The sequence below is a fragment of the Chrysochloris asiatica genome, unplaced genomic scaffold, assembly GCF_000296735.1.
Source record: "Chrysochloris asiatica unplaced genomic scaffold, ChrAsi1.0 scaffold00034, whole genome shotgun sequence".
Classification (NCBI taxonomy): Eukaryota; Metazoa; Chordata; class Mammalia; order Afrosoricida; family Chrysochloridae; genus Chrysochloris; species Chrysochloris asiatica.
Window position 1 is genome coordinate 1168549 of NW_006408552.1, and position 11403 is coordinate 1179951.

Below are 11403 nucleotides of genomic sequence, written 5' to 3' on the forward strand. Positions count from 1 at the left end.
GGAGCAGATGAAGTGACCAGAGTAGGGCATGCTGTGTGCAGAAACCGTGACCGCTGAAGTGGGCATGGAGGTGTCTGTAGAGCAGGAGTTCACATCTGACCTCAATGACAGCACTTCCCAGGCCTACAGGGATTTCAACACCACCTTCCAGAAGCAGGTGAGATGGGGGTTGGAGGTGTACTTAGGTCTACATCCTCCTTTGGACCTGAGCTTATGCCCAGATCCATACTTATAGGTCTGGTGGTTCCGACGTGAACCCAGGAATTCTTGGCATTTCAGATAAAACGTATTTACCAAAATGTGCCGAGTTTCAAGGGTGTGGAGATCCTGGCCTTAAGGTAGGAGACTCTTTTGGACATGTGGTAGAGGTGTGATGGGTGGGGTAGGGAGGAAGTGGGGAGAAAGGTCAGAAAACCCACCCCTGCTTTACAGTCACTGGATTTCATCAAATACACTGAAACATCACAAGGGACTCACTCCATGGGGGAATCTGAGAGGTCATTTCTCAGGAGGGTAGTCACCTCCCCCCTCTTCAAGCATGTTCAAGGATGGAGACAGCTGGGGGCATGCAAAAAGGTTAAATGAAGTCTGAGGACTGGTGGAAACCCTGGTGTCCAGACTGTTGACTTGGGCCATCTCTGTCCGACACCTAGTTTACTGATAGCGTCAGCAGGGGAAAAGCAGAGTGTGGGGATGGCTTGATGAAATGCAGAGAGAATACAATCCATTCCTTCCCCAGCCTTCCCAGGCCGACAGAGCATGCATGTGGCATTCCAACTCATTGGTGCTGATCCTCCTCCCCACCACACACATGTGGCTGGTCCCGGAAGTGCCCCTCCAAAGTGCCCCAGGTTTGTGTGCCTTCTAAAGCTTCCCCACCAACACCCTTAGAAACGGCAGCATTGTGGTGGACTACGTGGTCCTGCTGGAATTGCCCTTCAGTGTCCAGCTGGAAAGTGAGTATGAGAAGGTGAAGACAACATTAAAGGAACAACTCCAGAACGCCAGCCAGGAGGAGACTGACTGCACCAACGACCAGGGTGAGCAGAGGCTTCTGGGCCTGGGGGATCCAAGCTCAGAACTACCACCTAGTTTGCTCTAGGTCAGGCAGGGAGCATTCTGGGCTCAGGGGTCATCCTGTGGCACCTAAGGTCATTCGGTAGAGAGAAGGCATACAGGTCCACACCCAGCTGGGTCGAGTGTGGGCCTGGGCACTGAGGGAGAGATCCGCTACAGGTAGTCCCCTGTTTCCAGAGTGACTGGTGATCCCTGGTTATTACCAAGATCTCAGGGAAGGGAAAGGGGCGCTTCCCGTGGCCCCCTCTGCATTCCTCATATGGAAAGCGCCCTTTCTGCCCCCAGCTCTTAAGCTGCCCTGCTTTCCTGGCCTCGTGCCTTTTTCTCCCTTATTGTCTATGCCTTACTTCTGTCCCCTGCCCCTGCCTCCAGCAGCTCTGTGTTTTAAGCCTGACTCTATCAAGGTGAATAACAACAGTCAGCCAGACCTGACCCCGGAAGGTGAGTATGTGGCAGAGTGCTGACTGGCCCCAGGAGGCCATGACACTTCCCATCAGACACACCTGCCCATTGAGGCTCCCTGGGGAGGCAGGAGACCGGATGCTTCCTCCTGAGGACTCTGGTGAGGAGAGGCTGAGGGGCTCCAGGGTGGATCCACAACACCCCACTCTCAGAAAAGTAGTCCTCCCCATTCATTTTCAGACTCACCATAAGTGGGCCCTGAGTTGCAGGAATAAGGTCATTGTATCTCCACAATCTTTACCCAAACCCGCAGCCCTCTGCCGCAGCATCGTTGCCAAGGACTACCAGGATTTCTACTTCCCCTTGATTGAGGGGAATAAACTCCGTTGCGTCACCAAGTGCATGTCGGATGTGCAGGGCGCCTTAGACTGTCACCAGGGCCAATGCCTTTTGGAGAAGAGTGGCCCAGTGTGTCGGTGAGGCCCCGCCCACACCGGGAGCCCCGCCCTCCTAACCCCGCCCACTGGCCTGACTGGAGTGTGCCCACGGGCTCACTTTGGAGGGGTCCCAGCAAGACCCGGCAGGGATGGTGGTGGGCGTCTGTGACTGGTCCCCGCCCCCGTCCCCGCCCCCAGCTGTTTCTCCTCGAACACACACTGGTTCACCGGGCCGCGCTGTGAGGTGGCCGTCCACTGGAGGGCGCTGGTCGGGGGCCTGTCCGGCGCCGTGCTGCTACTGCTGGGGCTACTGGTTTCCGGCATCTTTGTTGTGCGTTGGCAGAGAGTCCGCAGCTCCCGTGACAGGTGAGGGCGCAGAGGACCCAGGCGGGGACAGGGAAGGGTGGGCGGCACGGGGGGGCGGGGGGGGGACAGGTGACACGCCCGTGGCCCTGACATGGTGGTGTGGTACTCCGATCTAGGTCCTGGACCGATGACGGGACATGGTCAGAGACCTGGGATAAGGACATCGTAGGGACGTTTTCAAATTTGGGCTTCCAGGACGACAAAATAGGTGAGCCTGCCTCCTGCGGAAGAGGATTATGGGACTTTTCTAGCTCAGGACTGGCAACTACCCGGCGCGCTCCCCTCTGCATGGGCGAGCCCTTGAAACACTGCCCCCCTCACTTCTCTGCCCTCCTCTCCCCGCCCTTCTAGTGGAGAACAAGAACTTCGAGATAGCCTTGGAGAACGTGGACACCAATATGGTGGTGAGGAGGCCAAAGGGGGTGGGTGGGTGCTAAGAATCTCTCTGTTTCCATTCAGATACGACCTCACTCCCCCACCCCCCACCCCTGCCTCCCTCAGAGGCAGGGGTCTAGGTTAGGACCCATTCAGCCCCAGCAGGATTAGCCACCTGTTCTCGACTTTCACACCTGCTCTCTGGCAGGTACACATCCAAAGACCAGAGGTGTCTTCCTCCTTGATATGAGCCCTGTGAGGACCTCTTCAGCATCCCTCCGCCCTGCCCCAGGACAGCTGCATGGAAGCACTTGCAATGTGCCCATCTTAGGAAATGACCCAAGAGCCTGTGCAGTCTGGCTTCCTGCTGTCCTTGAACAAAATTAGACCATCTTTTGGACCTCCCAACTTTGCTGAGACCCACTTGGAGACCCAGTTCAAATCCAGACTCTTCCACTGGGGGACCTTGAGCAAGTCAGTCAGTTCCTCGGAACATCAATTTCATCACTTGTAACATGAGTGTAACACATTTGTCCTGATACTTTGCACAGTGAAAACTTGATCAGTTCTCTATCCCAACTCAGCCTTCTTGTCTCAGTCCTGCTCACGTTGCCCCTCTCCATGCCCAGTGCTGCATCCTCCCCCTGCTCTCAGGCTTGAGACCTATTTTCTGCATCACTCCTACCTACATTCCATCCTGGTACCTTCTTCTCATAGACCTCCCTGCTGAGCCCCTTGCTCCCTTCCTTAAATCTTTCCCCACTCCTGATTCATTCCTTAAACCACTGCCCCGAGCCCTTTCCCTGTCCTTGTACCCTCAGCCCTAAATCCTTCCTTCTCCCATCCTATTGCCCTAGCCCTAGCTCCTCCCTTTTCTACCCACTCCCCTATCCCTCTGCTTCTTAGGGTCCCTCAGCTAGTACTCCCTAGGCCCTGATCACTTCATCCTTGGACTCATCTCTTCCTCTCTCTCCCACAGTCTTCTCACTTAGCTAACTGTTTTTGATCCCAGATGGGGGTGGGGTGGGAGGGTTCCCTAAGGTCCCCAAGAATGAAGAGGAGGGCCCCCAGTGGGGAAATGTCCTCAGCACTCTCCTTCTCCTAATCCTGCCCCCTTCCCTTAGGCCCACCTATCCTGTCCTTCCCAGCCCCTCCCCACTCCCTTCTCCCTTCCTTTCCCTGGTATCACCCCCTTATTGAAGTAACCTCTGAGCACGGAAGCCCTGAACTTCCTTTGCCAGGAAAATATGGTTTGTTTGGGGAAGTTGGCAAGCCTGCAGTTCTCTAATGTACACACATATAACATTAATTGTCAAAGACATTGCTGTGTGCTGTTCTCTTTGTTGTGTGGCATTCTCTCTTCCCCTCCCTCCCCAGGGGCCCATGAGTGTCCTGATAGTGAACAGGAGCTCCGAGGGGGGTGCATTTTGTTAGGGAGTGGGTGGGGGCAGAACCAGTAGCAGGTGCACTTCTATTGGAATTTATCACCTGTGTTCTTCAGCGTTGGGAGCTTAGGACTGGGGCTTTGAGAGTTGGGTCAGGGAGATGGAGTAGCCCAGCTGCATGGATAGATGATGCTGGCATCACCAAAGGCCTCTAAACTCCTAAAATCTGTTCCCAAATACACATCCACATACTGGTTTGTCCGTGCCTGGGGCTTAGGTCCTTCTGTGTTTGATACTCAAGCTGGTCAAGACCGGGGATGGTCAGAAATCTTTGACCCCTTGGCTGAAATAGTGTGGTTCATTGGCTGGGGTGGGAGAAGGGCTGGTAAGTGCTCTCCTCTCCCCTCTAGCTTTGGCCTGGGGTGGACACCAGGACCACAAAGCCTCAAGTGTGAATGGGGGCCCCATCTAGGAGAAGGGCTAGGGAATGGGGTCTGAGGGGTGGGGGGGACTGGAGATTAGGAAGGTGAACCTGAGGTGGATGATGGGGAGAAGGGCTGGAGAAAGCACGCCTCTGGGTGTAGGGCTGGAGACCTACTAGGGGTCCTTTGCTCCACCTGCCCCAGCCAGGGTTCCCTCACCCTTCATAGTCTGTATCTCCCTGTCATTCTGTGGCCCTGGACTCCTGGCGACCACCTGACTCTCACACCTCCAACCTTCTGTTTCTCCCTATGGTCCTGCCCTCTGTGTGACTGTGTCTTTACTGGGGAGATCCTGGCTCAGGACACACAGCTCTCTGGCAGTGAGGGGAGGAGGACTGACCAATTGCCCTTTGGCCAACTCTGGTCCTCTCACACCAGCCAGCCATCCCTATCACCACATCACCCTACTGGGCCAGGAGCTGTCCTCTCTCAGGGCAGAGGTGTCTGTCTGGCTCCTATTTAGAGCTGATCCCTGGAGGCTCTCACTTATTGGTCCCTCCTGACAAGTCAAGACCCTGCCCATGGGCTGACTGCCCATGAGATGCTGACCATCTGTGACCTGCTGCTGGCTCTCCGACTCTGGACATCCACCGCTGGTGTAATGACCCTGGGTGAGTGTCCCTGGCTGCTCTTTCTCATTTCCTCTCTCTCTGTGTTCTGGGGGAAGAGGGCTGCCAAAATGCTGGGACCCATGCTGTGATTTCATCCTGCTTTTGAGGTGTCACCCTGGGGACCTGCAGGTGCAGAAGGGGTTCTACTTATGGTTGTATGGTGCATGGCCTGAATGAGAGCCCACCTTCTTTGCTCTCCTGGATTCCCCTGCAGGAGGAGGGCGCTTTCCTCACCTAGACAGTTGGTGTCTGGTGGGCTGCACCTTTCCATCTCACAGAAGTTGTCGATTCCCCTGTGGAGAAGGAAGGCCTTAGGGCTTCCATCTGCTTCCCCCTTGACTTGGGTAGAGGTGCCCTGCAGGTGCCCCGGGAAACTCGTCCTAGTTAGAAATTGGTGATGGGCTGAAGTGGTGGGCACAGACTTCTTTATGATCTTTTATGGGGGTTATGTGGGAAGCCACTGTGAGCTCCCTCAGGCTTTCGGATTCCCCAGAGGAGGAAAGGAGCAGGCAGGTAGGAGCTGGGGTGGGAGGAGTTGGTGTAACGAACTGACCCTCCCGGGTAATGGGATGGGACTCATAACCCGACCCACGCAGCAAGCTCTTCCACACCAGTGAGGAAACTGCCATTCCCTAACAGACATGTTTGGGTGAGCTGTGCAGGTTAGGGGTGCTGGAGAGAGAGGCATGAGTTGGGGGTGATGGATTGGATGGATTTCTGAGTCCTGGCGCTGTAGTAGTTAAATTCTCAACTTGGAAATTAACTATCTGCGACTTGCTCTGCCCAGTTGCTACTCCCTCCTTGGGGAAAAGACTTGGAGAACTGTTCACATAAAGACTGGTGTTGTTAGGGGCTGTCCAGTTGATTGCCTCTCTTAGCCATTGACCCTCTGCTTTACCTAGCATGATGCCCATCTTCAGGGACTGGTCCCTCTGGCTGTATTCTTCCCAAGACAGATTTGTTTATTCTTCTGGCAGTCCATGATATATGCCGTACTCTTCACCAACACCATAATTCTAAAGCATCAGTTCTTCAGTCTTCCTTACTCATTGTCCAGCTTTGGCGTGCATATGACGTGATGTCCTCAAAATGGCACCTTTCTTTGTAGTACTTCAACAAGATCTTGTGCATCGGATTTGCTCAGGGCACTATGTCATTTGATTTCTTGACTGCTGCTTCCATGGGTGTTGATTGTGGACCCAAGTAAAATGGAATCCTTGACAATATTAGTTTTTTTTTTCTCTGTCTGTCATAATGTGCTTATTGGTCTAGTTGTGAGGATTTTTATTCCTTTAAAGATTCCATGAATATGAAGTCTATGGGACTGTTCTATTCTACCCTGTAGGTTTGCTATGAGTTGGAATTGACTTGGAAGTGAAGAGAGTCGTCAGGAGGGCCTTTTGGGGGACACGGGAAGATCTGAGTATGCCCAGAGCCCCCACCTACAGTCACAGAAGACTCTGCTATTTACAAAACCATTCCATAGTGGGTAGCTCATTTGGTTCTTACAAGGACAATTGTGTAAGGTCAAGACTTACCAGGGACTTTGTTGTTGTTAAGTGCCCTCGAGTCAGTTCCAATTGTATAGGGTTCCCAAGGGACAGCCAATGAGTTTGAACCGCCGACCTTGCAGTTCAAACCGACCTTGCAGTCCAGTGCATTATCCCTTAACACCATACCAGGACTCCTACGAGGGACTAGATATCACCTATTTGACACTATTTGGTCCTCTGGAAACATCCCCACTCCTGGGATCCATGAGAGGGTTCAGGGATCAAGACAGAGACACCCAGTGGCATCTGTAGCTTTATTTCCTTTCTGATTTGGACCCTTCTCTGGGTGGGGTTTTGGAAAAACAGGCAGTAGAGAGAAGGTGGAAAAGTGTCCACCCAGAGGTGCAGGGGAATGGATGAAGGGGCATGAATTTGCCTGGAAGCCAAGGAGGTGCGTCCCAGCCAGACAGTGCAGTTTGGTGGAAAAGCAAGGTGGTGCCAGGTGTCTGTGGGTGACAAGAGTCAAGCCCAGTTCAGAGAGTCATGGGAGCAGCAAGGACCTGCCACCCTGCAAGGAGGACAGCTCTGCCTGCCAGGACCTCCCGTCCCTGTGCCCTCAGCTTCCTACTGCAAGAGGCACTCTTCACACCTCTGCCAGGGCCCTGTTCCAGAATGGGAGTGGGGAGTTTCTAAGGGCAGGAAACAGCCCGGTTTCCCTGGGGTCAGACAAAGCAGGGTGGGGCTAGGAATCCCCTCCTCCCTCCTGACCACCCCTCTAATGCCTTGCTCCAAATTCATTCTTATTCCATGTCTTCCTCCAGGTTGTCCACACCCAGCCCCTAGGGAATCAGCCCCCAGTTCTTCAGCCTCTGAAAGTTGTATCTTCTGTCCCCTCTTAGACTTTGCCAGAAAATCCCTTAGGTCTTTGGTTTCTTGAGCTTTTACATTTGGTGGGAATACAATTCATGGAGTGGGGGAGGTGGAGGGAGAATCATGACGGGAATGATGGGGAGATGGAGATTCCAAAGAAATGAGGCTGGTGGAGTGAGGGCTGGTGAGACAGAAGAGGTGAGGTGTTAGCAGTTGGTGAGGAAGGTAAAAGCTCACCTGTATATTGAACCCCAGACTCTCACTAGGGGGAAAAAGGAGATCTTAGGTTAGAAAACACCTAGTCTGTGTCATATGGTAGAGTTATGGGTTTAATTGTGTGCCCCAAAATCTGTGTGGTAAATCCTAACCTCCATGCCTGTGGTCAAGGAGCCTTGGTGGTGCTGTAGGATAAGCACTGGACTACCAACGTAGTTCAAACCCACCAGCTGCTCCACAGGAGAAAGATGAGGCTTCCAACTCTCATAAATACCTATAGCCTTGGAACCCCTATACAGGGTGGCTATGAGCTGGATGGAATCAGCTCAGTGACAGTGAGTTTGTGTGTGATTGTGGTTGTCATCCCATTTTGGAATGGGTTGTCTTATTGTGGGACAGGATTAGTGTAAGGTGTGTTTTGAGTCAATCATTTGAGATATAAAAGAAATTAAACAAATGGACTAAGAAACAGAGGCGGGGATGATTCTTGCTAAGTTATGTGGAGCTAAGGAACCAGGAAACAGATGCTGAAGAGCCGAGAGCCTTCCTCCAGAGCCAACACAGAAATAATGCCTTTCCCTAGAGACTGTACCCTGAATTCAAACTTTTATTCTCCTAAGTTGTGAAAACATACATTTCTCTGTGTTGAAGGCATCCACTTGCGGTATTTCTGTCATAGTAGCTCAAGTTAACCAAGACAGTTAGTTAACCAAGTCATCAGCCTTCACTTCCCAGAGTTCCCAGTAGCTGTTGTTAGGTGCCATCAAGTTGTTTCTGACTCCTAAGGACCTTGCGTCCAACACAGTGACCCTGCACCGTTCTCATAATCGCTATGGTTTGAATTGATGGCTGTAGACATTGTGTCGGTCCATCTCATTGAAGGTCTTCCTCTTTTTCATTGACCTTCTACCAGGCACGATGTCCTTCTCCAGGGACTGGTCTCTCCTGACGACATGTCCAAACTACATGAGACAAAGTCTCACCATCCTAGCTTCTAGGGAACATTCTGGCTTTACTTCTTCCAAGACAGATTTGTTAGTTCTGGCAGTGTACGGTATATTCAATATTCTTCACCAACACAATTCAAAACCATCAATTCTTCTCTAGTCTTCCCTATGCATGATCCAGCTATAGCACACATATGAGGTGATCGAAAATACTGTGACTTGGGTCTGGAGTAAAGATTGCGGTGCATTACTGGTTGGAAGGCATGGAGTAACGATTGCAGTACATTACGGGTTGGAAGGCATGCAGTAAAGATTGCAGGGCAGTGAGTTGCTGCCTGCAGAGGCCATGATGCCTGTAGTGCCAAGCCTGCCCACCAGTGATGTATCCACCCTGGCTTTGGGGTGCCTCATTGTCTCCCTTCTTCTGTTTGTCTGTGTATTCTTTCACTATCCCTATCGCCGCTGGATCTCCCCTCCTCGTGAACCAAACACTCGTGACAACTATGTCGAGGGAAAACCCCGACATAAATGGTCCGACAACTTTGGTTTTTAACGTGTTTAAAGAGGTCTTTCACACCACACCTGCCCAAATGCAGCATATCATTTGATTTCTTGACTGCTGCTTCCGTGAATATTGATTGTGGATCCAAGTAAAGTGAAATCCTTGACAAGATCAGTTTTTTTCTCCATTTATTATGATGTTGTTTATTGGTTCGGTTGTAAAGATTTTTGTTTTCTTTACATTGAAGTGCAATCCATACTGAAGGCTGTGGTCTTTGATCCTTGTCAGTAAGCAGTTCAAGTCCTCTTTGCTTTCAGCAAGCAAGATTGTGTCATCACAGACTGTGAATGAGTCTTTCTCCAATACAGATGCCCTGTTCTTCTTCATATAGTTCAGCTTCTAGGATGATTTGCTCACATACTGATTAAATAAGTATGGTAAAAGAATACAACCCTGGTGCACACCTTTCCAGATCTTAAACCATTCAGTGTCCCCTTGTAATGTTCAAACCACTGACTGTCTCTTGGTCTATGTATAGATTCTGCATGAGTACAATTCAGTGTTCTGGAATTCCCATTCTTGCCAAAATTATCCGTAGTTTGTTGTGATCCAAACTGTTAAATGCCTTTGTATAGTCAATAAAATACAAGTAAACATCTTTCTGGTATCCATCTGATGTCGACAATGATATCCCTCATTCAATGTCCTCTTCTGAATCTGGCTTGCATTTCTGGCAACTCCGTATCGATGGACTGCTGCAACCAGGATCCCCAACTGAAGGTAACATGTTGTTCAGTCGTGCACCACCTCCAGGATCTCTTGCAGGTCAGAACGTTGTGATCCACAAGGTTTTGACTGGCTGACTTTCAGAAGTAGGTCACCAGGCCGTCTCAATCTGGAAGCTCTGTTTGGCATCATAGAAACATGCAAGCCATCACTGATAGAGGGCTTAGTGTCTCAGTGGTGGAATTCTTGCCTTCCACTAGGGAGGTCTGGGTTTGCTTCCCGGCCGGTGTGTTTCACGTACAGCCAGTCTGTGGCTCTTGTCACAACGGTCAGATCTTAGGATGGTGTAGGACTGGGCAGCATCTCATTTCGTTGTGCATGCGGTCCCCGGGAGTTGGGGTGGACTCTATGGCAGCTAACAACTCCAACAATTGTGTGGCGTTGTCCCAAGGACTGGGGCTCAACTAGCATAAGGACACGATCAGGAACTGGACATTCCTCAAATGCTGCAGGGGTGCAAAGTCAAAATGCCGGTGGCATCAAAAGGATGATTGGAACAGTGTTTTGCTTTGAGTATATGAAGTTCTAATGTGTTCACAGTGAAGTCAGGCTAGTGAGAAGGGCGCCTCAGCATGGCAGGAGGGGAAAAGTACACCAGAGAGACTGGGCAGTGGCCTGACTCAGGCAGAAGGCACCAGAGTTCTTTAGCCTAGAAAGATGAAGGTGGAAGTAGGAAATGCTCATGGGATCTATAAAACCATGGAGGGTGCGGCTAAGGTGAGGTCAGCTGTGTCCACAATAGACTTGTGTGGTGTAAATTTAGAGCAACTGAAAGGAAGTACCACTTTATACAGAGAGTAATAAATTTACTCATTCTGCAAACACCTGAGAGCTGTCTCGACTTAGGCAGGTGTTTCTCGCTATCTGATGAATCAGCCAGTTTATAGTAGAGTTAATGAGATGGAAACTGTAAAAATCACCACAAAACTGGTGCCTGAGCTATGAGAAGGGTAAAGGGCTCAGGGAGGCCCCAGAAGGCCCCAGAGGCCACTCCTTTCTCGGGTGATTGGGAGGCTGCAGGAAGAGTTTGGAGCAGTGTATTGTTGTTAGGTGCCTTCGAGAAGATTCCAATTCATAGCAGCCCTATGCGCAACAGAATGAAACACTGTTCGGCCCGTACCATCCTCAGGGTCAGCAGACAACTGTGGTTGTGTTTGAGCCCAGCTTTGCTGCAACTGTGTCAATCTGTCTCCTTGGGGGTCTTCCTCTTTTTTGCTGACCCTCAGTTTTACCAAGCATGATGTCCTTCTCCTGGGACTGACCTCTCCTGAAAACACGTCCAAAGTAGGAGTGATGAAGTCTTGCCATTCTTAACTTCTGAGGAGCATTCTGGCTGTATTTCTTCCAAGATAGGTTTGTTTGTTCTTCTGGTTGTCCATGGCATTTTCAGTATTCTTTGCCAATATCATAATTCAAACACATCAATTTTTCTATAGTCTTCCTTACTCACTGTC

The 11403-nt window shown here is 51.0% G+C and overlaps 1 protein-coding gene across 1 annotated transcript in view; it reads left to right on the plus strand.

Moving 5' to 3' along the window:
• Window positions 1-2907, plus strand: part of MUC3A (mucin 3A, cell surface associated) — a 17085-nt gene extending 14178 nt beyond the window's left edge. Inside the window, exons 5-13 of the mRNA XM_006859821.1 lie at window positions 42-157; window positions 280-338; window positions 892-1040; window positions 1453-1518; window positions 1793-1955; window positions 2115-2282; window positions 2399-2490; window positions 2634-2686; window positions 2866-2907. Coding sequence (XP_006859883.1) covers window positions 42-157; window positions 280-338; window positions 892-1040; window positions 1453-1518; window positions 1793-1955; window positions 2115-2282; window positions 2399-2490; window positions 2634-2686; window positions 2866-2907 — 908 coding nt within the window. The remainder of the gene's footprint in view (window positions 1-41; window positions 158-279; window positions 339-891; window positions 1041-1452; window positions 1519-1792; window positions 1956-2114; window positions 2283-2398; window positions 2491-2633; window positions 2687-2865) is intronic.
• The last annotated feature ends 8496 nt before the right edge of the window (window positions 2908-11403 follow it).